A 26,404-nucleotide genomic window follows, 5' to 3' on the forward strand; every position below is an offset into this window, starting at 1 on the left:
CTGCTGAGTAATCCTAAATTCTGATGTGCTTGCAAACTAAAGTCTTTTGTTTGTTCGTTTGGGTTTTTTTCCGTTTTGTCAAGGGTAAATCTCAGCTCTTGTTCTGCAGCCACTTTGTTCAGCTCTTGCTTCTATGATTCTTTTATTTTGTTCTAGTTGCAAAGACATCAATACCTTTTACTTTAAAAACTTCTAATATTAAACAGTAAGGTAAATGAAATGCTTAAATTACAATTTCCCTTCTTGTGTTCCAAGATAATACAAGCATGCAATTACAAAACTGTAGGAATACTATAAAAGCAAGTGTATTTTAGATGTAGTATAAGACTGTATGAGAATAGAGATACTGGTTTCTTTTTTCCCTTTGTTCCAGTAGGCATGTGGATTCTAAAAGAAAAAAAAGTTTAAATGTTGGCAAATATAAAAGGAAGAGTGTTAGCCAAACTAATTTTGGATGCATTGTACTTTGAGTGTTAGGTCCATAGTTTTGACTTCTGAGATTAAAAATCGTAATGAATATATTATCTTTTTTAAAATTAATTTGAACAAATACAGTAAAATTTCATCTCACTTTATTTTCATAAATAACATGTGTTCATATTGTATGCACCAGGGAATTCAACAATTAGTTGAGTAATCTAGACACTGGGAAATCATTCACTTGGGAAATACGAATACTGAGTATTTGTCTTGCCTGAGTCAAGATAAGCTCTGTCCTAAAAATTATTACTTGCATTGTATTCTGGACTTCTGTTGTTCTTATATGTACATGTGTTTAATGACATTCATGTAATATTTAAAATGTGAGTTTGAATTTTATTTAAATTTACAAATTTTATTCTTGCTTTTGCTTTTATGTCAGATTAATTCATGGAAGTGTGTCAGGTTGCATTTTAGCTTTTTCAGTAAGGTTGGTATAAAAAGCTTGCAAACATTCTCTATGGCTGAAAGAATAACATTGCAAACTGCCTAGAAATTTGAAGATTAAACTGGTTTGTTGGGGTTTTTTCCCACTGTGATATTTCATAGGCAAGTTGATGAAGATACATGAAAAGTTATTTAAAACTTCTGATGATATTAAGTGATAGACTCAAATATGCCACATAAAATATTACTTATTTGAAATAAATATGCCCTTGGAAACACTAATAATTTTCAAACTCCCTTCAGTAAATTAATACTTCTGAAGATCTGAATAATTAAGGAGTCTGTCTGTGATTCCTGTGTTGCATGATGTTGTCTTGATCTAGTTAATGTAGCAAATGATTTCTATGCCTAGTAGGTGTCACTAGATTTGGCAAACGCATCCTTTCACTCTCACTGTGATCATCATTTTTTTTCCATCTGAAAGCACTGTGTGTCCAAGCATCTTTTACTTGGAAAGAATAGTAATGGGCAAGTGGGAGAGTGTTTTTTAAAGGAAACCTGTGTTTGGAAAAAAATATATTTCAATATAGTAGAAAGGCAATGTCTGTATTTGTTACTATAAATCCTTCAGGACTGAATAAATTAATGATGCGCTATTTCTTGGATGTGGCAAATGTTAGAGCTTTATTTATTATTCTAAAAGACCAGAAGGCTATTCATCTTTTTCTAAATATGTTCACTTTTAAAGGAAGATGCCTTTAGAAGTTCACACTTCTGTGCAGGAATTTTTTGTTAAAACAAAACCCTGAAAGGATGGTTATGTGAATTTTCAGCACCTTTGTTGGCAGCATAAAGGTTTCAGTGAATGTTCCTGATGATTGTTAGAAGATGACTGCTGGGCTATTAGTGTCATTTGTAAAAAAAATCTTTCATGTTTTCTTTGGTCAGATTTTATGGTTTATTGTTAAATAAAGCTATTTTTTTTTTTAGATAATCCCAGATGTGGCTTGTGGAAATGCCAGTTCCAATACTTCTGCTGGAGGCCGGCTTATCTCCTTTGATGTTCCACAGAATACATCAATAAAGTGAGAATATTCTTATATTTGATGAGATATAAAAGCAGTTTTATTTTCATTTGACTGGATATTTTAGACAACAGTTTCTCAGATAGGCAGATTTGTCAAATGACTAAAAGACTATGAGAGAATTCAGACAGACTTCAAGCATGTAGCAGAGCCATGACAGCTCTTTGCTTGGCATAATTTCTCCCACATATTTAATGTTTTAGAAGATGTAAGCATGTAAGCTGTCTCTGGGCTATCATAATGCATTAGAAATTAGGGCAAATGTATTGAAGATTTCAGTTTGGAGAAGGTATGACATTTCCTTTCTACTTCATGCACTGAACACTTTTCCCCCTTTAATCTCAAGACGAACTTGCTGACGAAAAGTGTTATTGTTGATTATATACATGCATGTATTTTGTGGATTTGTATTTGATTTCTGGGTTATTGCTTTGGGTGTCATCATCAGCTGTGAAATCTTTGTGTATGTCCTAAAAACCACGTTTCTCAAAAATGTGAATTTATTCAGTTACTCACTTTTCAAATTCATGCTTTTGGATCAAATATTTGCTTTGTTACATTTAATTAACAGAATCTGACTTCCTAGAAAGATCTGATTCTGTCAGCTGGGATGAAGCATATTCTTATTGGAAATTTCATTAAAAAAAAAATGCCAACGTAGTTCTCTGGCTCACAGCTTTGCTGCAGTTTTAGACTTACATTTTCCCAAAATAGTGTACTTTTCTCATACTGTCATCTTATCTTTCAGAATCCCATGTTTCTGTTAAAAAAGGCCATGCTCACAGGAAAAAGCAAAGTGATGCAAGCAGACAAGCTGCAGACAGTTTGGAGCAGTAACTGTTAAACGTGGGGGCCCTCCCACGGGGTTTTGAATTGTGCTCATTCATGAGCCTTAAGCCTCAGGAAGAGATCTGGGAGTGTGGATGCCCTGGCTGGGTGGAATCTGAAAGCAAACAAGTGTCTTTTCTTGGAATCAGGAAAAAGCCGGCATTTGTGGATTCTAAAGCTCTATTTAAGAGCCTTGATGGAGAAACCCCATTTTAAAGGAGGCTGCAGAGTACACAGTCAGTTTTGATCATTTTTACACTGCATATATTTAGTAGTGCTTTATACCTGGGTAGATTAGTGCAAGTCAGGATCTATTTTTATTTCATTTTATTTACTATCTTAAAGGCCCAAGTAACATACCTGGTTTAATGGTCATTTGTGAAAGGAAAATAATTTCAGTTTAATAAGTTGATTTTGTTTTGGTTGTCAGATGAGACCTAAACTGTGAAACTAGTCGCTATCTTGTTCTAAAAGTGAGACAGTCAGTTTTTGGAGTAGCAGTTGAGCTTGTTCTTAAAGAGGATGCAAAATAGTGTAAAAATTTACTTCTTATGATGTCTAGTTGCGACATTTTTTCAGCTTCTGTCACACATAATTACAAAACTTTGCTTTTCTTGTTTTGAAGTCAAATAACAAGTGACTAGGGATAAACTACCTTGTGTTTTTAGTAGGATTGAAACAATTTCAGTAGAGGAAATTGTGGAACAGAGCTTCATCTGTATGTATTTGGAAATCTGTTTTCAGCAGGAGAGAATTACCAGTTTTTTAGCAGTTTGATGCAGTTGTGTTTGAATTTTTAGAGGATTGTTCAAACTCCTTTGGGATTCCTTCATAGGAAATTAATGCAAATATTTGGGACTTTGCCAGAAATATGACAGGTTTGTATTGTTTCTTTATGGAGGTGAGGAGGAAAAAAGTGTCTTGCGAGGACAAAGACCGGCATAGTGTCCAGTGCTCCCTAATGGAGTGTATGCACTACTAGACTCTATATCCAATCTGTCAATATTCAGGAAGGCACCATGGGCTCAGTGACCTTGGAGCATTACATGACTCATTTGATTTACAAGAATAAACTGTCCTGAATCTTCGATCTGGTGTGTCAAACAAATGAGGATTTCTACCAGGATCTGTCTCTTGGTATTGAACGAATATTGAATGTTCTTCAGTAAACAACAGGGCTGGATGTACTTCAGCTGCAGAAAATGATGGCATTGTAGATGTAGGATGGACGTACTACTTGAAAAGGCATAAATACAAAGAATGAATAAGGATCCTTTACTATTATGTGATATTTATGTAAAACTTCTTGGGCTTTAAGATGGTGACCTTCAAGTATCAGAAATTGGGACTCTGTATGATTTAATCTGGTATTATATAAACTATTATGCAATCTTACAATTGAAGCATTTTTAAATTTTGTGGGCATGCTAAAAACATTCATTATTTTTCCTGATTCCATACTTGCTAGATTTAAGTTTCCCATCTTTGTTAAGCTTCAGTTCTACAGTGATGTTCTTCCTAATAACACCAATTTCCCTCAGTGTAAATATTCTCAATTTCTTTTCTTAGAATAAGGCAAGATGCTACTGCTTCTCTCATCCTGCTATGGAAGGTCACAAGCACTGGATTTAAACAGTGTTCACTTATTGATGGCAGAAGTGTCACTCTTCTGCAGGCACTGGGTGGCCTTGTGCTTTCTGAAGATATGCTGGCATTAGGAAACAACTACTTTATTGGTGAGTAACATGCTGACTTTCTGTCCATCGCCTCTAGGTGACAGCTGATGGTTTACTCAGTGTTTAGAGGAACAAAGGACTAATTCCTTAAAGTGCTGAAAGATCCTGATGGGATATTAGGATACTGTTTTGGACATTGGTTCATTCAAACCAGACAAGAACTACACTAAATTCTTAACAGTTGTCACCATTCACTTTAAAATCTATGTGGTCATTTTTGTCTGATAGCTTGAGATGATGCAAGTTATCTTATATGTTCTATTTTAATAAGCTTTTGGAAAATGCTGCAGTATATATTTGAATGCTTGAGGTGTTTCTTTGTCAGGTATTGTGCTATGGGATGCTTTGTGAAAAAGCTTAATCCTGTACACAGGAAAACTGAAAAAATATATTAGAAGATCAGATTTCCTATTATATTTTGTCAGTGTTTAATTGCACTACTTCTTTATCTTCTAGAGTTGTCTCTGTTAATATGGAACCTTAGAAATATACTATTTGTTTCACTCAGCAATTAAATGTTAAGCATCTTTGTGGAAGGAGTATAATGAAAATAGGCTGATATGTTATTTTTAAGGGTATGGGAAATAATACAGATTTAATGCCATATTTATGCATAGACACACTAGACTTAATTAAATTGAGATTTCTGGGCAGATGTTTTATTATACCAATGACATGAAACCAAAGTCATTGTAATAAAAGCGCTTAATTTTATCTGCTTGAAATGCTGTGTATTTTTTAAGGAACTATAAGTTGCCACAATTGTTATTTGAAAACTTACCATGCTAATAAATGTAAAATTAAAAGCATTCTGATGTAGAAACACTGGAACAAATTCCAAGTGTATAGCTAATACAGAAAATGCCCAAATGCAGAAGTAGTACCTCGTTCTCTCCTTTTTGAGCTATCACTTTTCACAGATACTGCTTGAAGGTTGTTAGTAGAATAATTTTATTCTTATCATCAGAGGTTTCTTTTGGTGATGTTTATTTTCTTCAAATAATTTTCCAGTTTCTTTTTTTAATAGTATTATTTCTTCTAAGATACTTAGTTTTAGACTTTTTTCCCCCTTTAATCTAGTTTTGCATTTAATTTATCAGAGTTAGAGTCATCCTCTCATGTCTCTGGAATAAACTTTTGCATTTGCTTTGTGGTAGTTAATGTATGATAAAAGTATCTTGAAGACAGGATAATTGGTAACTGTTATGCAGTGGTGAAAATGCCTAAAGGCACAGCTTGGTCTAAGCTCCTAAGTAGAGGACGGAAGTTGCTCTATGGAGGCTCCACTTGACTGTACAAGCCATACAGCACAGGTTATTAATTTAGATAACTAAAACGTGTATTGTGTTATTCTTTCATAGTTTGTCTTCTCCTACTCTCCTCTATAGCTGAATTTCTGTCACTGGGATTCTTTGAATTTTTTATTGTGTGCTGGGTAACATGAGGTGAAAATGTACCTTTTCCTTGATGAGTATATGACAAGGTTGAGTTCATGAAAATAGTTTATTTCATGCGCTACAAGTTTTCTGAGACCTCTTGCTTTACTTCCATGTGGTTTTCGATACATTCTTTGGTCTTTCTTTTTAATTTCCTCATAGTGAAACTCTGTAAAATTTTCCAGCTGCTGAGACTAAGGCATGAATTTTTTAGTTTAAGAGCCTCCGAATTTCCTTCTCAGATGTATGGAAACCTTCTGCTTACTTCCCATCATCAGTTTTTGTCCAATGAAGTGTAAGTCTTGGGTGTAAAACTTAAAAAGTAACTCAGTTATTTGGTGTGTAAATGAATTTTATCTTCACTCAACTGAAATCCGTAATTCTGCCAAGGCTTGTAGAAAAATAATTTGATCTTTACTTCAGATTTGATCCAGATGTATGGCAGAGGTCTGTCAATTTGATGTGCCTCAAAAGTTTTTAATCATTTAGCTTTCAATAAGTCACTTGAATAAAGTTTTCCTTATAGACAAATTTTCATGTTTCTTGATGTACATGACAAGCTTATTCTAAAGGACAATAAGTTAAAGTGGGTGATTTTATATAAAAAAGCAGTAATATTGCCAGTGCTTTTATTGATGATATTTAAGCTAGAATGATACAAGGAGGTCACAAGATGCTGTAGGCTGCTGTAAGCAGAGCCACACAGTAAGGCGGTGGACCATGTCAGTCAATACATTTACATTATATAATTTCCTTCTCCTTCCCCTACTCTTTTTCTGTTTATTCAAATGAGACTTTAAAGGTTTCTTCTCTTAATTGGTGAATTTTGTACAAGGGCGTTTTTTTTATCTTGTAAAAAATTTCTAATTAGAACTGTAAAAGAAAAATGAGGAAGATGTGAGCGGGTTTTTTTGGTTTGACTTTTCTTGTGTGTGTGTGTCTTTTTGATCTACATCCTTTTTGAGTCATTTCTCACTGTGTTCCTTCCAAGTTTTGTTACTCAGCAAGGTACTTTAATTGCCTCTTGCAAATCTTTCTGAAAAAGTTATTTATGTCGAAGATAAAACATTTAGGGAAATATTATTTGTTTCGTGTTAGTTTGTGGTGACACAAGTTTAAAGTTGTTTAGACAAGATTGAAAAGACTAAGAAGTCAGCAGTAATGTGCTGATTTGCTGATTCTGTGGTTTGGGACACAGTGTCTAGAGGCTGGGAAGAATGCTGTTTCTGAGTCTAAAAATAGCCCCTGTCAGCACAGAGCTGTTCACCCCAGAGACAGTACCTGCAGTGTGTGAGAATGAAGGGGGAGAGTGTAGCACAACTAACCCAAAAAGAGCACTCTGTGTTCTGTAATGGGGTTTATAAAATGGCTGCTGCATCTGCAGTCTCTTGCAGTGCAGGGACAGAGTTATGGTGCTGTGATTATGCAGCATGATTATGTGGTTCAATTACAGCATTTACCCACCTGTAGCCCACAGAAGTCTGGCTTGTGCCTTCTGTAACATGTTCCTTCTGTGCTTTGCTCAGAGTATTTTTAAAGAGTTTCTCTGTAAGATTTGCTGCTACGCATGTGCCAGTCTTTTAAAATAATTAGTTATGTTTTATTAGAAAGTGTACTTATTAGCCAGTGGGGAAAAAAAGCCCAGTATGGTTCAGGCTTTGAAGTGAGAAAGTGAGTTGTGTGGATTAGGAGTAGGATGAAGCACATGGCACATCCCAAGGGGCTGATGGCTTTTAATGCGAGGTTACTGCTAAACAGAGATAGATGGTCATGAGGTGGTTGGTCTGTAGACAAGCCAAGTGAGCTGTTCATCTCTGCTCACATTTTGCAACAACAATGTTTCTTTTGAAACCAAGATTTTAAAAAAAGATATTTAATTGAGGGCATTTCTGAACAGGAAATGTTTTTAATATCTCTACAGAAATATATCTATCCTGTGGAGTGCTATGCGTGGGCATCAAGATTAGCCAAAGAGATAGTGAGAAAGGGAAGTGGGAGGGATTTAATACTGTCTTTAAATAAGAGATGACAATTAGGTGTTCAACGTTTAAAACATTATTGAAGTGAAAGGCAGACTTTCCATTAATTAGACTTACAGATTCGTACTCTTTGTCCCAATGTTCTTGGGAGTTGAGTGATTTCTGCATAAACTGTTTATATTTATAAAATGTCTCATTAGTATTTGTTTTATTACTGGATCTTCATATATTCATGCTGGCAGTAATGGTATTAGAACATCTGAAAATGAGTTAACTGCAAAACTTTACATTGTTAGAGTCATACACCTATTCTCCGTTGCAATATATCTTGAAAAATTGAAATCAGATGAAATGCATTTTAAAAGTCTGAAAAAATGGGAAAAGAGTTCCCTGATGCACCATCAGTTGGTGCAGGAGTCTTTCAGAACTTCTCCTGAATGCTAGTAGGTTACAGCTGAGGATCTCTGGGGTGAGTTAAAAGTGCTGGTTGTTATGTATTTTGGGGAGAATCTAATCTGTCCAGCATTGTGCACGTCTCTCTATCAGGGAATAATATACTGGATTTTGGAGTCTGTATATATATTTCTATACAAGATTGTTGCAAATGCAGAAGATTTACTGAATTGATTAAATAATAGGTGTCTTGAGAAAAATGATTCATTAACATTTTTCTTTAAAAAATAAAAAGGGCCTTTGAAGGACTTTGAAGGACATTCTCAGCTTGTATGGCATCTCCCACAAAAATCCTTTATGATTTGTTACATGCATCTCTTTTATCCAAGCATGCTATCATTCTCTGACTGAGAACTGGAACATTAATTTTGAGAACATAGGCTGCTGTGAAAATACTCGAAAAACAAAAACCTTCTGTATAATAAAAGCATTAAAAAATATATTTTTAATGCTCACATTTTAGAAGTTTTACAGTGATTGTACACCATCTGTTTCTGTACGAGTCGGTTAATTTACCCTGGCGCTAAATGAATATACCTGCTTGCTAAGGCAACACTTCTGTGCTTCAGGTGTATCCAAAGATACACCTGTGGCTGGCGGACTTGCAGTCAGGCAGATTGAATTTCACACAGTTTCCAGTCTGCTTGGAAAACTGCTATAGATACACTTGCGTGGCTGTACAGATAGCAGATCATATTTAACAATCCAGTTAACAGCTAGGACACAAAACAACCATAGCTTTTTTTAAAATGAATTTGGAGATTGAGTAATAATTCATAGAATCATAGAATATCCTGAGTTGGAAGGGACCCCTCAGGATCATCAAGTCCAACTCCTGGCCCTGCACAGGACCCCCTAGCAGTCCCTCCCTGTGCCTGAGAGCTTTGTCCACACACTTCTTGAACTCTGTCAGCCTTGGTGCTGTGGCCACTGCCCTGGGGAACCTGTTCTGTGCCCAAAAGACCTCTGGGTGATAAATCTTTTCCTAATATCCAACCTAAACCTCTCCTGACACAGCTTCATGCCATTTTCTTTTTCATACCAATACAAAACTGCATATTGTATTATTATTGTATGATTGTTACTTATTTTTAGGAAGTGTTTATTTGGAGATTTTGGGCATAATGCGGAAGGTGGAGCTGGCAGTGCCAACTCTGCATGTATGCAACCTATTTCTTTTCTTTCTCCTAACAACACTAAAAAATTAAATTATGTTTTCAGGTCTTTATCATGGCTGTTAGGATATTATTTCTATTGAAAAAAAATCTGCTTCTCATCAGCTTTCATGGTAAAATGTTGGAAAATTGCTTTTCTGCCTCAGTGTGCCCAGAACTGAAACAGTAATGATGGGAGCTCTTTCAGAATAATAGTAAAACAAACAGTTGGGCATTATTATTTTGCCTCCATTTCCCCATAGGTAATATGATATAAAAGTTTGTAAATATCTAATTGTAAAGAAATGCTTGTAAATAGCTTGAAACTACTTGCTTTTAGACTTTGTGCTTTATTTAGCACTTCCACGGTGCTGGTTAAGCAGCTGCTTAAAAGGAAAGTAAAGATGCTGCTTTCATGAGCTATTGCTACATTAGCTTTTTAGCTTATTGTCTGCTTACAAAATCAAAGGAAGACATTTATAAGCAAAACTGCTATTTCTCAGATAAGACCTTGCAGATAATAAGGTAGAAGGTTTAACATTTAATATGAATGAATATTTTTATCTGAACAGAAAATAAATCTTCCAGCACAATCTTTAAATTATAATGCTTATTTTCATCACAGCAAACAAAAACTGACTTACACTTGTCAGTTGACATTATTTGGCATGTCATCTGGTTTTCTCCAAGATGCTCAGCCTTTTAGATCAATATAATATAATTAGCTGCTTTAAACTATACTTACCAAGTATTTCATAAATATTTCCTTAAATAAAATTGGTATCTGTACAAACTCGTTCGAAAATAGGTGCTCTAGCATCTTTGTGGTGAGATGAAGAGTACTGATGCCATTCAAATGCCAACACCTCTAAGGCAGCTTGCTTGAATTCCATGAAACTTTCTGAGGTTTGGCTTAAAAAGGAAAATTAATGCTTGGCTTCTCAAGCACAAGATACCTGCTGCTTTTTAATAAGTGGGGGAGCCATATGGTTCTGTGTCAGGAAGGATAATATTTTCAAATCCAAAATGCTGTCCTGCCTTTCAAATTCAAGAAAGTATTTTCTTTTCTAACACTGCCCTGAGCAGTTACTTACTCTTCTGTTGTTCTTTGGTTATTAAACAAGTTTCCGTGCAAGACCTCATCATGCATTAATGAGTAGTCTCCACCAATATGACTGCAGCTATATTGAATAGGCAAAATGAAACAGTGTAAAAAATACGATGTGAAACATAAATAATCTAGAGAGATATTTTGAAACGAGTTGGTCTCCTTAAACTCTTTTTGTCTGGCAGTAGAATTTCAGATTAGGAGGCAAATTTTAACTGGGGCTTTGAGATGTTGTGTTTTGTGTTGTGTACAGGCCTCTAAAATATGCACACATTTCTATCTAAAGAAAGCAGTTTACTGCATCTTGAAATTGTTTTCACTTAAGCAAAAAATGAAATAGGACAATTTTATTTCATAATAGGAGATGTGTGAATTGAATTCACGGAAAGCCATGTAATCAAGTTACTCTAGCTTTAACAAGTTGCCATGTGTCAGGTGAGCATCTGTGTGAGCTCCCAGTCCATGGCATATGTGCAGTCATTTAACTTAACCCTCTTTCACTCTGGACCAAATTAAATCTCCATGCCCTGCACATGCCGTGGTTGGAGTGTTGAGGCCGTGCTTGTGCCCCGCTGATGTGCAGAACCTCTGTCTGCAGGTGTGACTGTTCTGCTCCTTTTGTGCAAGGCGGCCTTGCTGGCAGGGGGTTGGTGACAACTGCTCCAGTTAGTGGGGTTCTCATTTTTAAGTGTGTAATTTGCCTAGAAGGGCCCTATTGTCTGCAGATTTGAGCATTGTGCTCAACGGAACATTTCCCTGGGGTTCTGGGCACAAGAGCTAACCTTGCAGAAAATGGCCTTTTGGTAAACAATAGCAGCAGCAGCAAAGTGTGAAACAGCAAGAAAAGCACAGTGAAGCGTTAATTTCAATGATTTGTTTTAAAAGATGGCCTTGTAAGGCAAAAAAGGGAAGAATTCAGCTGAAATCCAAACCATTCTGAAGAATGCTGTTAGCCTGTATAAGAAAGGGTATCTTTATAAGTATGATAAAATAAATATCCTGTCCTTTATGATCAAGTTGCATGTACCTCATCTCACATATAAATAGATGTAAACATCAGACTAGTTACTATTTTCATAGATTGTATTTTGTTTTAAGCTAGCATTTAAATAGTTTTTACTCTTTAGAGTAATCTTTAATTAATCAGTAAATTATTCAAAATTAATTTTTATTCACTGCTATTTCTAGTTAGTAACACTGGGAAATTATTTTTCTAGTCTGTCTTTGGATGTTCATCTGCTCAAATTTGTAATGTTTGATGAAATACCTTTCATTTGTTTCTTTAATTTTAAGATTCCTCATTCTTCAAATATGACTTCTGTGACCAATTCACAAACAAGATATTTATTTTAAGTTGATCACATGGTTGTTTGCATGATATGATCTTGGACAGACTGCTTAACATGATCTGTGAAATACAGATACCAGTGCATAACTGGTACATTATTGAGTGGACCAGTGTGAGACACATTTTAATAATGCTTGTAAAATGCTTTGCGATCTTCAGCTAGTACTGTAACATACTGTAACGTGTATTTAAAAGTGGGGTAGCCACTCATAGAGCCTCTAAGTTGAACCAGTCGCTACAGATATATCCTAGCCAGCCTTGCCATCTCATCTTTCACAGCTACCCTTAGTGCAGTCCCAGCTACGTCATTGGTATTCCACCACACTTAACTGTGTTTGCGAAGTGTGGGATCAGAGATTCTGGTGGTCTACATTTGGGTCCAAAATAGTTCTCTGCCAGCTTGGCAATGTGGCTGAAACACTGACAAATAAAGATATATTGGGAAATTGTGATACAGGAAATGTTTTGGAAGAATAGTCTGTTCACCCTTTGTTGGGCTTTCACCATTACTTTGGACCATAAGAAGAGTCCTTGAAGCTGTGGGAGAAGGTCACACTTTAAGCTGCTGCCACAGCTCCTTAATAAGCTGTATGCAAGTGGCTTTGTAAGAGTAAATGTACTCTTGCTAGCTGACTGTTTCATAGTTCTGTCATGGGTTTTGATCCAGCCAGGCTATTAAGTTGGTTAATTGTTTAAGTAACAGTGAAATTCAGAAATTGACATTTGTTATAGAGGAAATGTAATGGAACATGGGATTTTTCTACGCTAAGTGAATTCAACTGGTTTTCTCAGTTCATAAATATATTTTAACTACCAGTCCTGCAAAACTGAGCTCCAGCTTTAAAGTCAAGCCGTGTGCTGTTTCTTCCCAACGTTTTGGCAATAATTTTCTGACACCCAAATTTTGCTTTCTCTTACACCAGTGTAGCACTCATTGTCAATCTGCTTCTGGTAGAACTTTAGTATTGTTACTGAGGATGTTAACTTGAGCAGCAGAACTCTTCCTTTTAAGTGATTATGCATGAGAATAAAGTGTATGTTTGATTTTAGGAGCCCAGGCTGTTTTCATTGTTGGTAGCAAAGGAAGAAAGCATATCTATCTAAAAACTGTTTGTGATTGTGATAGAAATTTGGAGAAGACAATGAATGCAATGAGAAAATCTTCAGTCACTTCTCAGGAAAAAAATCTTTAAATTGCTGTTTCATGTGAGTTTTTGAAAAACAAAATATTTGAAATTGTTCTTGAACTGATTCTCATTAAAATCTATATATACTTTCAAAAGCAGTATCTGACCAAGGCTTCTGTGAATAAAGCACAGTAAGCATGCTGACCTAGACAGAATTTGGGAGAGTTGTGCCACCTATAAATAGAGCTATTTGTGGACAAAATAGCAATTTTGCTATTGCAGCTGTATTTTTGTATCCCCAGATGCTATGTTGCCTAGCGGCATCATTAGAGAGTGATCTCAGATGTTCTGTGTGGTGCTGATGGCACTGATGTACTGCATCAAAGATTGCAAATGGCATTGATTACCTGTTTCTCACTTCTCGTTTTCTTATGTATGATAATCATCGTGAGGCAAACTAGGAAAGGATTCCTGACCCATTTTCCCTATTCTTTAGAACAGTATTGGTGTCAGGGTCCTAAAGGTATTGGTAGGCCTTAATGACCCTGAGTATTTGGGTCATGGAAAAGGGCATAAGTGTTCTGTCCCTTTGTAAATCAAAAGCAGGCCTTTACTATTTACTACATCAACATGTAAAGGTAAATTTTCAGAGTTAAGTGCATCATGAGAACATCTTGTTATGTTTTTTCATTTGTTAGGTCTCTAAAATGAGTTGAACATGTCTTGTATGAACAAGAAAAGGATTGAGCTTGCTTAGATTTGCTAGATGAAAAACTGTTTGAGATTGTGATATATGCAGTGCCATAACAGAGGGAAATTGGTTCATATAGTTAAAGTAAATTTCCAACTTCATGCTTAGATCCAAAAAGGGACTGAAGCATGGTGGTGATTAGTACAAACCTCTGTTTTCGTAGTAATTTTCATGGTATCGAATGTTAGCTGTATTACATGATGCATGGACATGAAATAATCTTTGGATAAAATTTGGACATAAGACATTTTAGGAGGAAGAACTAGAATTCAGGTATCTCTCTTTTTTTTTTTTTTTTTTTTTTTTACTTTGTTCTATTTTCAATCATTTCCCTGTCCTAGATTATAGAATTGAGAGAGGGCTATTTTTCAGCATGACTGAGAACCAGTTCATATTACTATAGGGAGTCTGACTGGTGGGTACTGTAATCAAAATATAGTTCTCTTTCTTTCCTAGCTTCCTTTATTTAAAGTATTCTTATGTCTGCAAACTTCAGTGGCCACAAAAGAAGAGGTTGAGTGTATTGACCACTCTTGTTTAGCTTGCTGGATAACTCTTTCTTTTGTGGTGGGAGAGATGTGGTCAAACAGAAAATTCCTCTTGACTCTTTTACACTTTAGGTTAATTCTATGACTTTCCATCATCTGTAGATGAACTGTCAGATACACTTACATAGCTTCTATGTCAGACCACTAAGGCTTATAAAACATGCTCAGTATGCTCTGATAACAGCAGTGTTGTTTCTAGAAGCCGAAATCTGATCTGGAGGTAGCATAGCTTCACTGTGTTACTGTATGACAAGAACTGAAGATGTGGTGCAGGCACACCAAGTACTGCTGCTTTGATCCTGAAGGACTGATACTGTCTGTTTTTTATCCATTTAACTATATCTCAGTTTTCCATTTTCCAAATAATGAATAGCTGACTGTACTGTATATGGGGAATGGGGTGGAGAATTTACATCACCTTATTCTGGGGCCGTTTTTAGTTTTCCTACCATCTTGACTTACCAATGTCCTTGGTGCCAGGGCTGCTTACTGTGCAGGGAAGCTGTAGGCCCTTAGTGTCTTTGAGAACTTCACTGCTTTGCAAAATGTTGAAGTCGGCTACTGACCCCAAAAGCTTTAGGTGTGGGAAAGTGTTGAAAGAGAAAAAGAGAACAGATGGAAACTGATAGACATCCCACTGCTGTCTCATTTCCTTGGGAAACCAGGCTAAAAATAAGTTGAAAACTCAAGGACTGATACATTGCTGTAAGTGAGTGCCCAATTTCCTTGGCAGTCGTTCTCACTCATCCAAGAAACCTTTAGGTGAACTCAAAGACCTACACTTCTGTGAACTGGAACTAAAAGGACAATCTATTGTTTCAACCAAAGGTGAATATCTTTGGAATACATGTATTCACTGTGTAGAATACAGAGAAATACATTTGAGCCAAATGCAAGAGGCATTGGTGTGTGTCAGAGCATGTTGGGTGCATACCAAGAGTTAGTGAATGATTTATAGTGAAGTGTTTCCCTTCCTTACCATCATGAGCAATATGATAATGTTCTTGGTGGTCTGTTAGCTTCAGTCTTCCCTGTTTTGGCTGTCCACTGTGGACCAGCTTGCTGACCTCAGACTGCTGTGCTTAGAAGGACAGTATGGCTCAGAAATGAGGCTTGTGAAGGAAGCAAACCAGTTTGCGTAGTCTAGAAAGCATACACGTAATTAATGTTTGAGTAGTGGTAATCTGAATGGCATGATGTGATCTTCTGAAAGTATCTGGACATAATTATAACACCTGTCATCTTTTAGTTTGGCTTTATTGCTTATTTATCATTCTTAATTTTCTTGATGTGAGTGAATTCGTGCTCCCAGATGTAAGTGTGTGGAACTACCTGGGTGGAATGAGCTGTAGTGTATTTTACCATGCATTCTGCCAAGGAAATGGTGCAGGCATTTCGCAGACAATCAATTGTGTGCACAACGCTTGAAAATTCCTCCTCTGCAATTCTAATGACTACTCTCATCACATTATGATACATTCGGTTTGAGAATTGTTTCTGTAATATTACTGTAAATAACTCAACCCTGAATTCTGCAACTAAACATGCTTTGATGCCATTGTGTTTTAACTGGCTTTAGAATACCAGCAAGGTTGAACTGAACAAAATTACCTTTTGGTATAAATTGCTGTAATATTTTTCTCCGGACCTGAGATGAAGGTAGCTGTAAATATGGTTCTGAAATTATTCTTCTATCTAGAAGTTAAAAATAGAACTTAAAACTCACTCTAGTTCAGTTGCTGTTATGGGAATTGGGGAAGGAATTAATTGAAGTGCTATGGCCTGAGTTAAGCAGGGTGTTATATTTAGATGGTCAGACAAGCTTCTTTTAGCCTTAAAACCTAGAGATCTCAGAAAATTGTATGCAACTTCTGTAGAGTGAAAAGAAATACCCATGTTAGTATTTTTCTAGTATTTACAAGATAGGTGAGATAATTAGAAATTGCAGGAAAATGTGTGGCATTCCAGAGAGAATAATGATTTTTTCAGTGGTTTGCCTAAGGGCTTTTGATACCAAAATAGTGACAAGATTCCAAGTACAAAAAAGGTTGATTTAATATTTCTTTAGGGAACTGTCCTGAAGAATATGTAACAATCTGCTTGAGACAAGGAAATGTGAACCCAAAGACATTTTCTAAATACTACATTCTTCCAAGCATTCACATACAATTGCATGACTGCCAGTGACAATCACATTCAATTGTTAAAGAAAAATTCTGGCTGCATCTTTGAACAGATGGGTAAAAATGGGGTATGTATTGAGGCCAGAATAAATTGGCTTGCTTTGAAGAGGTCATCAGATTACAATAATCTTCACTAGCCAAAACAGACCATTAGACATTTGGAACTATACCCAGTACTTTTTTTTTTTTTTTTAATCTGATCCTTTAGAATATCCAGCTAACTTGTAGAGGCTGTACTCAAGCCAATGACGTCTGTATTGGACATGAGATTTTCCTCATTGAAGGTAGGGTTTAGAGATCATAGGCAACTAATAGCTGAAGGGATGCAGCAAATCTAAAAATTAAGAACAAACAATGGAATTATTCCATATGAGTTTCTGTGGAATTTGTAGCATTAGTCATTCTTGACACTTCCATATGCAAAATGTAAGTAATGCTTAGCAGCTGTTCTGAAAGAGAATTTACTTGAAGTTCTGTTTCATGAAACTTTTGTTTGTTCCTGTTCATTAAAAATATTTTGTTCTACTATTTTTTTTCTCTTGACTAAATGTTGTGCTATCTGCAGTCTATAATGCAAGAAGCTGGAATGCATCTTTGAAGCTGCTTAGAGGCTTAGGCTGTAAATGGGTTTTGCAATTTGAAGTAGAAAATCTAAGAAAAAACATTCGATATCATACACTGCATCTATTTAGTGTTGTTCTTTTTAAAATTAAGGATATTTGTTTTAAAAAAAACCCATCCATTTTTGCTTAAATTTGCTTAAATTTTCTTTGTATTTTCTAAAGAAAAGGAGAATCATAGAATGGTTCTGTGCCTGCATTGTTCCATTCCAGTACTACAGTCTTAGACCCTTTGGAGTCTACCTACATGAAGGATAGTGAAGTCAAAGTTTGACAGTCTGTAGAGGGATCTTTGATGGTTTTTTATGCATAAATTGTGCATGCAGTATATACACTATACCAAACACACTTTTTTGTGTCAGTGCACATTTATTCTCCCCAAAGAAAACAAAACAATTAATTGATGCCATACGTGGAAGGGCTGTGGTCCAGGAGTCTTATCACTGTGCTGGAACAACAAGCACAAGTGAAGTTCAGGAGCAGGGGCTGTGTATTTTGACATGAACTCTGACTTTATAATGTATGTCATGGGCTGTGAATGTGCCCCATTTTATCTTTCCTGTTCTTCTTTTATTTTTCAGATAAATCTGTTAGGAACATGTGTGATAGTGATATTATTGTGCTCCAGTGTGTTTTAATAGCTACCAACCAACAGTTTTTTTCATTCCATGCAATTGCAGGTGCTAGCCAGAGATTCATAAATCTTCCTCTTCCTTGCCCAATGTTCCTGTTTCCATGTTTAGTTCATCTCTGCCTGCTGTATCACCTTATAGAGAGATCGGATCAGACATTCAATAATACTTGCATTGCAAATACGCGAAGAAATGCTGTCAAATGGTATAAGTATATTCTTGCAAACTTAATAAAAACAGAGCCAAAGGGATTCTTCATCTTTTACCAGTGTAATGAATCTGTGTGCTTTTTAGCTCCAAAGTAACTTTTATGAATTCATTTAAACTTATTTCTCCACGAAATTTGATTTTAATGTTCCTTGTCATTAAAGAAATATATTTTTTAACTTTTCAAAAGGTAGCAGGCAAAAACATTTAATTTCGAAGCCTAAAAAATGCTAGTAGGTTTGAGCTCTGAAAGTAGATCTGTTTCACCATCCTGTCTTCCTTTTGTTAATCAGTATAATGACATTTGTCTCCAAATTGTATTTTAATTTGTATTTACTTGCATTGCATTCAGAGAAGTGCGTATTAAGTCTGAGCAATTTTGTTCTTGGTTGACAGTTTATTTAAAATCAGTTTCCTTTGTTTGTCTAGCTGCAGAGCATTAACAGTGCCAGCCTATTTTGTCATATAGCAAGAATATTTTTTTTTTAAAGGTTTTTTGAATGATTCAGTTACCAAGTGCATTGTGGCTCTACGCTTGACTGTGGTGGTGAAAGTGAGTACCTGCATGCCTGTGGGAAGCCATTCAGACAACTTCCCATGCTCGGGGAAAGGGAAATGCGTCACCAAGCCAGATGAGGTAAGGTCAGCTTATCAAGACATTCCTGTAATGTGGCAATTCCATGGTAATTTAAACACAGGGCAAATTGTACTTGGTCCTTGGTGTGTGCATACCTTGCAGCTGTGTAACAGGCTTTGAAAGCTCACAGATGTTACTAAATAACAGCAGTATCTATCTGCTATACCTGCAAATCAAGCACTTGAAGTAAGAAAATAACAGATACAAGATGCAAATATTCACACCCTGCCCTGGCAATAAAAACAATTGCTCAAATCAGGTATAAGGGAATTTGTACTACATCTTACTGTCACCGTAGAAGGAAGTTTTTTTAAAAGAGGACCACAGCGTGGGCACTTGGGATCTCCAATCTCCAGACCAATGTGCTCAGATTTGTTAAGTTTTCAACCTTGTCTTAGGCTTTAGGTGTGCTTTAATCTGGTACTTCTTCCTCCATGTCTTAATAATTTCTCACTCAGAATAGACTGACCAGTGCAATGGAATTACCTGACCATAATTATGAGGAGAAACAGAATGGAGTGATTTGGTAGCGGTTGCAAGTTTTCCTGTACAGCTTTCTCCTTTACATAATACTGCATTGAGGGATTACAATGGCAATTCCACTGCACACTGGGGATTTTGTGTGATCTAGCAACATAAGAAAATAAGAACCAAATCTGTCAAATTTGCAGTCTGTATTCTGCTTTTACAAAACCAGACTGGGCTTTTGGGTTTTAGATGCTTCTATACATGTTATTTTTTATTTCATGGATTAAAAGTCATTTACAGCACAAATATGCATATTTAATCTTTGGTTTTATTAATATTCATTTGGGAGATAAAAGCAGTAGTAACTGTTGAGTAAATATTAACAGCTGTGAGCCTGCTGTGAACACAAAAAATTTGGCATATTGAGTGAATTCACTTTTAGTTCATCTGCTACCATTTTCTGATTTAAATTCTCAATAAGCATGTTCAAAAGAAAAATGGTGTTTTGGATTGTAACAACAATAATTAAATTGCCACAGTAATCTATACATACATGGCAGTACTAACATCTGGAATAATTATCTGTTTTATTTCTCAAAAATGAATTTTATAAAATGCTTGAGGTAATGTGGGAACATAATTATTGTAAGATGAATTTAGAAATTAATGCTACTTTACTATACCAGCTGGCTAGTATCCAAATAAATTATTCATTCAGATACGGTGTTCTGTTTCCTAGTCCACTTTATTTTTTTACTTTGCTGTAATTTTTATTTTATAAATTCAGTATTTTGAATTTGACTTACATAAATAATATGTTCAAATTTCCTATGTGTAACAGCATATCCAAATATTGTCTTTTTCCAGTTTTTGTCAATTGGAGAGATAAAGCTTTTGATAGATTGCCTTATTTTGTGTATTTTCATGTTGTCCAATTTTATGACTGTAATTTCTTGTTGCATGTCAAGTTCCAAAATAAAAATAAATTGCTTCCTGTATCTATGCAGAAGAATTAATGCTTTTCTGTATTAAGGGAAAGGCATATATGGCCTGTAATAATTATCCATGTGTTATTTATCTTCTAAGATGTGGCAAATAAAGTAAAATTTTCTTTAAAAAAAGACAGACAGATTGCCTTCAAAGCAAGAAAGAGAAGCAATTATCTAACTCAAAAAAAAGATAAACCAGTATCTGTATGTTCCCACCTGTAATCTTGACATTGGAAGCTTTATATGTTAAAACTAGAACAGTTAACGATGAAAGAGCCCCGCCTTGTGCACATGCAGTCTGCTGTTTTCCCTGGCAAGAGAATAGAAGAATTCAAGACTGTTCATATCTTTCCACTGTTCTTTCTCTGAACCCATTAACAGGAAAATTTATTAAGGCAGTGCTTGTAGTGTAACATGTACTAGGCTGTAGTTGACCAAGACCCTATGGCTGAAGCTGTGGGACACAGAAACCATGTCCAAATCCACTTCTGAAGAGTATCTATCAATTAATGGCAGTCAGAGATCTGGAATTAGCAGGATTCTCAATATTTCTAAATATAAAATAATATATAAAAATTAATGTAAATATATGATGATAAAATATATTTATCTATCTTCAAATAAAATCTTAACTTCAGAAACGCAATTACTTCTATTTTTGCTGTTGCAAACTGCTCCTGAATTTTCTAGAACTTGGAACAAATGAGGAATGCTCCCAGTGATCCTCTCAAATGCCATCACGCCTGTGCTAGATAGCCTGCTGGGCTGGGGCAGCTTGCTAGAACATCAAATACAGCAACCAAAATGTGGGTAATTTATATCCAGCCTCCTACTCCAGGGGGAATCAAAATTCCAAGTTGTCTTTTTGTCTGTACTGTGTTTTTAAATCCGTGAGCTTTCCTTGCCCTTTAGCCTATTAGGTGCATCAGAGAACTCTAGACAGGAAACTGCTACATGCTCAGCATAAGATAAAAATAGAAGGTGCATATTTCATTAAGTAGAATGTTTTTGCCATTGTTTAACTCAAATTATGTGAGATGTGCCCTAAAATATCTTGATGATTTCCCTAACGATGGAGCAAGCAGCTGCCAAAATTGCATAATTGACACGACAACCATTGAGTCTGTTTCCCATGACACACTTTTTGCAGAACATAAACTTTAATTTTCTTTAAATTTAAAACGTGCCCTTTGTGATTTGCTGTTTGTTTTTATCCATAATTCATTCTGTTTTGCACAATCTAGTCTTGCAGGATGCAACTTCTTAGAAGAATGAATAAAAGGCCTAATGCCATGAGCAAGCTCAGAGCTCTGCTGGCTGTAGTCATTGCTTCCGGAGCCAAGAAGATTAATGGTTGTCTTTGGGGTTTTATGTACTTCATAGTTTTATTTCAAATCTAGTAGAATGTAAAAGAATGTAGGAACACATCTGCTTAATGGGAAATTTAAATGTAATTAACAATCTGCAGTGATAGAAGCACAGGGGCATACTGTTATGTACAGAGTGCATGTAACTATAAAAAAATGAATTCTGGTTTAACCTGGGAATCTTGGCCAGTTTTACTCATTCCTTGCTAGTATATAACTTGAATTCTATTCAGCTAGATGCTTTTTATAGAGTGTGGTTATGAAAAGCAAATAATGCTAAGTTTTGTTTTCAGTTCTTGTTGCTTTTGAAAGGAACATAAAATTCATCACTTTGAGCAAAGTTCTGTGAAGCAAGGTGATGCTGAGCCCAGGTGATGCCTTTTCCTTCCTTTGTATGAACTTCGTACCTGTTTTGCTGATCAGAAGTATAACACTGGTCTTGGCATCATCACAATATAAATACCACTCTCACATTCATGTGCTGAGCTTTACACCAGGATGAGTTGTCCTCAAAACAGTTAGCAGCTGATGGAAAAGTTTTGCTGTTAACCCAAAGGGGAGAGATTTGTCTGGTGTGAATTTCTGATTTCATGTAAGATTTTGAAGTGAACTTGGGCCATCCATTGATTGTGAGTGCCACAATTTTGCTTACGTAAGGGGTTGTTTCCCTCACAGATTGCTCTGTTCCATAACTTTGGCTCTCCAATGTAAAATATGGATGAGCTGACTGTGTAAATATGAATTTTTATTGCTAGATTTAGAACCCATGAGATTTACACAAAAATATCTCGCCTCTGCCTGCACTGAGAAATAATATATTGAATTGTATAGCAATGTTTTCCATGTCTTCTATGTGGGCTGGAAGCTTTGGAATAGATCCATTTGATAATAATCTATAAAAAGGCAGGTTATAAAAACCCTCATGTATACCTGAAGGTATGCTGTCCTGCATATGGACTTGTTTTCCTAAGTAAAGTATGCTCCGAAGTGTGTAATTATCATACAACATTTTTCTTAAATATTGTAGCAACTCACTGCGAGTTGTACTAAATACTGAAAGTCTTTCTCAGTAAGAGAGAGTAGCCTCTAGTTTTGTTCTGGTCATCTTAACAGCTCCTTTGCTATAGTAAAAAAAAGCATTTATTACTCTGCTTAATTAGAATGGCAAAAAGTATATTCCAACTGTATTTATAATATGGTATAGGTTGGATAATAGCAAATTACTTAAAAATTTATTTTATTGCCACCCAAAATCATAAGATAGATTTGCACTTAAGTAAAATACACAGATGATCTCTTGATTGGTAGTAGATCATTTTGGAGTTCTAAGTGACATTAATTCTAGCATTGTGGTGGTGTGGAGCTGCTTCTTGACTCAGTTTTCCTCAAATATACTAGTACATGTTATCTATTCAGGAAAAAAAAATAGTACCAATTGGGGTAAGTGATGATAACCTAACATTCTCCATGGAACATGGTTATGGAATATGGGTAAGAATATGAAAAACTTGTCAGCATCTCAGAACTGTTACCTGTCATTAGACATTTCGGGTTGAAGTGGTACAATGCCTTTCTTTTGCAGCTTTCAAAACCCATTTTGTTAACTACTCTTTATGGTAAATTGATCCCTATATCAAACTCTTAGATATATTATCTGGGTTTTTTTTAACTTCCTATTTCATCATTATTGTTGAAGCAATGACTGATTGTTGCATTGTTTAAATGTATTAATACCTACTTTGTAATGATGAGCTTTTAGTACAGGCAGAGCCATGCTGCTTGTGTCTCTGTAGACAGCTCGTGAATTATCTTTAAAGATAGTTACTGTGCTATGCAAGTATAGTAATTTTGACTCTATTTTGCTTGCCTGTCTTTCCTTTCTGTTGAACTACAGCCTTGTTTGGAAACCTGTCACTGGTGATGTGTGAGACACTCAGAGCTCTTTTGTGAAGAGGCTTGGGTAAATTCCAGAACATGTGTAGACTGTACACTTAAGAAGGGCTTCTGGCACTCCTGATAAATAACATACTCATAATTTTGAGTTTTGAAGATGTATCATATTTATTCTTGTATAACTCTACCAGTGTGATATTTGTAAGGAAGAGTGAAATCTGGAGTTTACTGAATGAAGTTTTTTATTTATGTGAAGATGATTATTTTCTACTTAAGTCACAGCTGTTTATTCATACAAAGCAAAACCAAGTAAAAATAGAAGCCCCCATCTCTTTGTTTCTAGTTCCATGAGTGTTCTGCACTTTGCATTCCAGTGTTTGTGCATGGGACAGCTGCGTTCCAGCACTAAAGATCCAGCTTTCAAACAGATGAGAGTGAGTGATGTTGCCATCTAGTGTTTAATGAACAAAGATTCAGATGTAATCTAAATGCGTACTACAGATGAGAGAGCTTTCCTTGCTTCTTTTCTTGGAGATTTCCTTGACAATCTTGGTGACCTAAAGATTTTTTAAATCTGATTTTAATTATTTTATTTCCAACTAAAATGTGCCATATCATGCCTCCTGTAGGTACTTTAAACCTTTAACAGGTGTACTGGTCTTGATTTTTATTAAGCATTTCCAACCTTGGAAAAGGTAGTGAATACATTCAGAAGAAGACATATTTTAACAGAATTGAAAGAGGGTGTTACTGCTGGAGCACCACTGAAGTGAGCCTCTGGGAGCCCGTCATGTAAAGCACGCATATTTGTGGGAGGATTTTGTTGCAGTAAATCCGCACATTACTGATTCTGACAGTTATTTCTGCCTATAAATCTAATTTCTGGAATGGAAGAAAAATTCATAATGATTTTGATATTATGGATCTGATCCCAGCCTCCTTGTTGAGATGAAACGACCCAACATCATTAAAAATTTGAGCTGAAGAATTGGTGCGGGTTTAGTATTTCAAAGAGTAACTTTGTTTGGTTGATGTATTGATGTGATGGCAACTACTGCTGTTATGAACAGGAAAACTGAGCCATCTTTTTTGATTAGTGTGTTAAATGAAAGCATCATCTTTGAAAATTAATTGTGAAGTACATATCTTGTTTCTTTTTAGGCAACATTTTTTTGTGAGTGTGAAGATGCATATAAGGGTTCCCTGTGTGAAGAATTTGATGCCTGTCAGAGCCACCCTTGCCAGAACAACGCAACCTGCACTGATGTAGCACAGAAACACGACAGAAGCAATTTCACCTGCAGCTGCCTGCCTGGTAGGTTTTGAAATACGCCTTGAATAATGCATCTTTGCTTGACATTTGATGCATATCTTTTTGCCGAGCAGTGAACTGTGCAACTTCAGATACTAGAACAGACAGAAAATGCAACAACAGCACGAGGGCAGTGGATGGTTCTTCATCAGTGAAAAATGCCATTGAAAGCACACATCTGAACCTTAACCTCATGAGGGAATTAATCATAACTAATGGAACTTTACCTACTAAAAACACAGGAGTAAAATTTAGTTTACATCAGCTTTTTCTTTATCAGTTTTTTTTTTCAGATGTGTTCTGTGACCACCACATATAAGCTTAGGTTTAGCTTTTTGGTTTTTTTAAAATAATTCATAATTTTTTTAAATACCAAATGTCTAATGTTCAAATGGCTCAATCATTGTTAACCTTCAGTGGTTTGTGTTTCTACCCATAATTATTTTATCCTCCAAAATTTGTGTCCACACACTAAAAACCAGTCAGGAAAACTAACTGTTTTCATTTAATTTCTAAAAAATATTCATTTAATATGAAAAATATTAAAGAAAATTGTAGATAAGAGTTTAATTATCTCATATGTCTCCATATGCAAGTTTCAGAAACATTTGTATATGAATATGATCATGTTTCCCAAATTCTGATAGAAGAAAGTGTTATGAAGTTAAATATCAGCACAAAGTGCAGAGGTGTAATGATGCTTAATGTGTATCTCACCAAGAAACTGCTTTTCCCCCCCCCTTCTATGGTGATTGTTTAGTACCTCTGCATTTCTAGTTCCTGCAACATATTTGGGATGCTATTCCTGAATCATATTCTCTTTCAGATTGAGAAAACATGCACTGTAGGTGGTAATAAGATAGGACATACTTATTTTTATAAATCTGTCATAAGATACTATCTCTGATGAGTTTTCCTGAAAGCTGCAATGACAATTGCAGGAAGTCCAATTCTTGTAGCAAGATTCAGAGTAGCACAATCATTTCTGTCTTCATGCCACATTCTTCTGGATACGTGTTGAATTCCAGGGTAGTTTTGAACCTTCACAAGCTTGGTAACAGTTCAAAGATGGAAGAATGTTTAAATGAGTTAGCCATATTCAATACTGTGTTACAGTTCATAAAAATAATCAGCTGAAGGTGAGAACTAGAAAAGCTGTGAAGCCTATAGATGAAAGAAGTCAGTGGATGCAGTCTTCTCTAATACTTCATTGTTGGTTTTGTACAATTTATGTGAATTTGAGACCAGTTAGAATTACAGAAAATCACTAGTTTTCCGGAGTGAAGCTGACATCCCTCCCTCCAAGTGCTTCAACACAGTCAAGAGGACCTGCCATATGAGACCCCATTTCTGGCTTTAAACCTCATTTTTTCCCTCCAGTTTAGCTGATTTCATAGAATCATTTTACAATATACAGCAGTTTCTTTTTCCAGGTTTTGCATTGCAGAGAATAGTTTTATAATTTAGCTCTCCTTAGCATATAAAAGTGGAAGTTACACAGAAAACCTTATAGATGCTTTTCTGTAGTAGTGCTGTAGCAACTCTAATAATCTGTGTTGACAGCCATTTTATGGTGACATCATAAATTTAAATAGGTATGGGTATTACTCTGCCCAAAAGACATGCAAATTTAAATTTTGATTGCATTAAAAATAATTATTTAATAAAACCATGGA

At 35.6% G+C, this 26,404-nt stretch overlaps 1 protein-coding gene across 1 annotated transcript in view; it reads left to right on the plus strand.

Moving 5' to 3' along the window:
- The window catches only part of DNER (delta/notch like EGF repeat containing), a gene marked incomplete at its 5' end in the record, with an annotated part of 68,665 nt that overhangs the window by 9,128 nt on the left and 33,133 nt on the right, over window positions 1-26,404 (plus strand). The window contains 4 exons of the mRNA XM_008644201.1: window positions 1,858-1,952; window positions 4,350-4,516; window positions 18,554-18,699; window positions 24,578-24,731. Coding sequence (XP_008642423.1) covers window positions 1,858-1,952; window positions 4,350-4,516; window positions 18,554-18,699; window positions 24,578-24,731 — 562 coding nt within the window. The remainder of the gene's footprint in view (window positions 1-1,857; window positions 1,953-4,349; window positions 4,517-18,553; window positions 18,700-24,577; window positions 24,732-26,404) is intronic.

Source organism: Corvus brachyrhynchos, unplaced genomic scaffold (genome assembly GCF_000691975.1).
Source record: "Corvus brachyrhynchos isolate BGI_N302 unplaced genomic scaffold, ASM69197v1 scaffold221, whole genome shotgun sequence".
Taxonomy (NCBI): Eukaryota; Metazoa; Chordata; class Aves; order Passeriformes; family Corvidae; genus Corvus; species Corvus brachyrhynchos.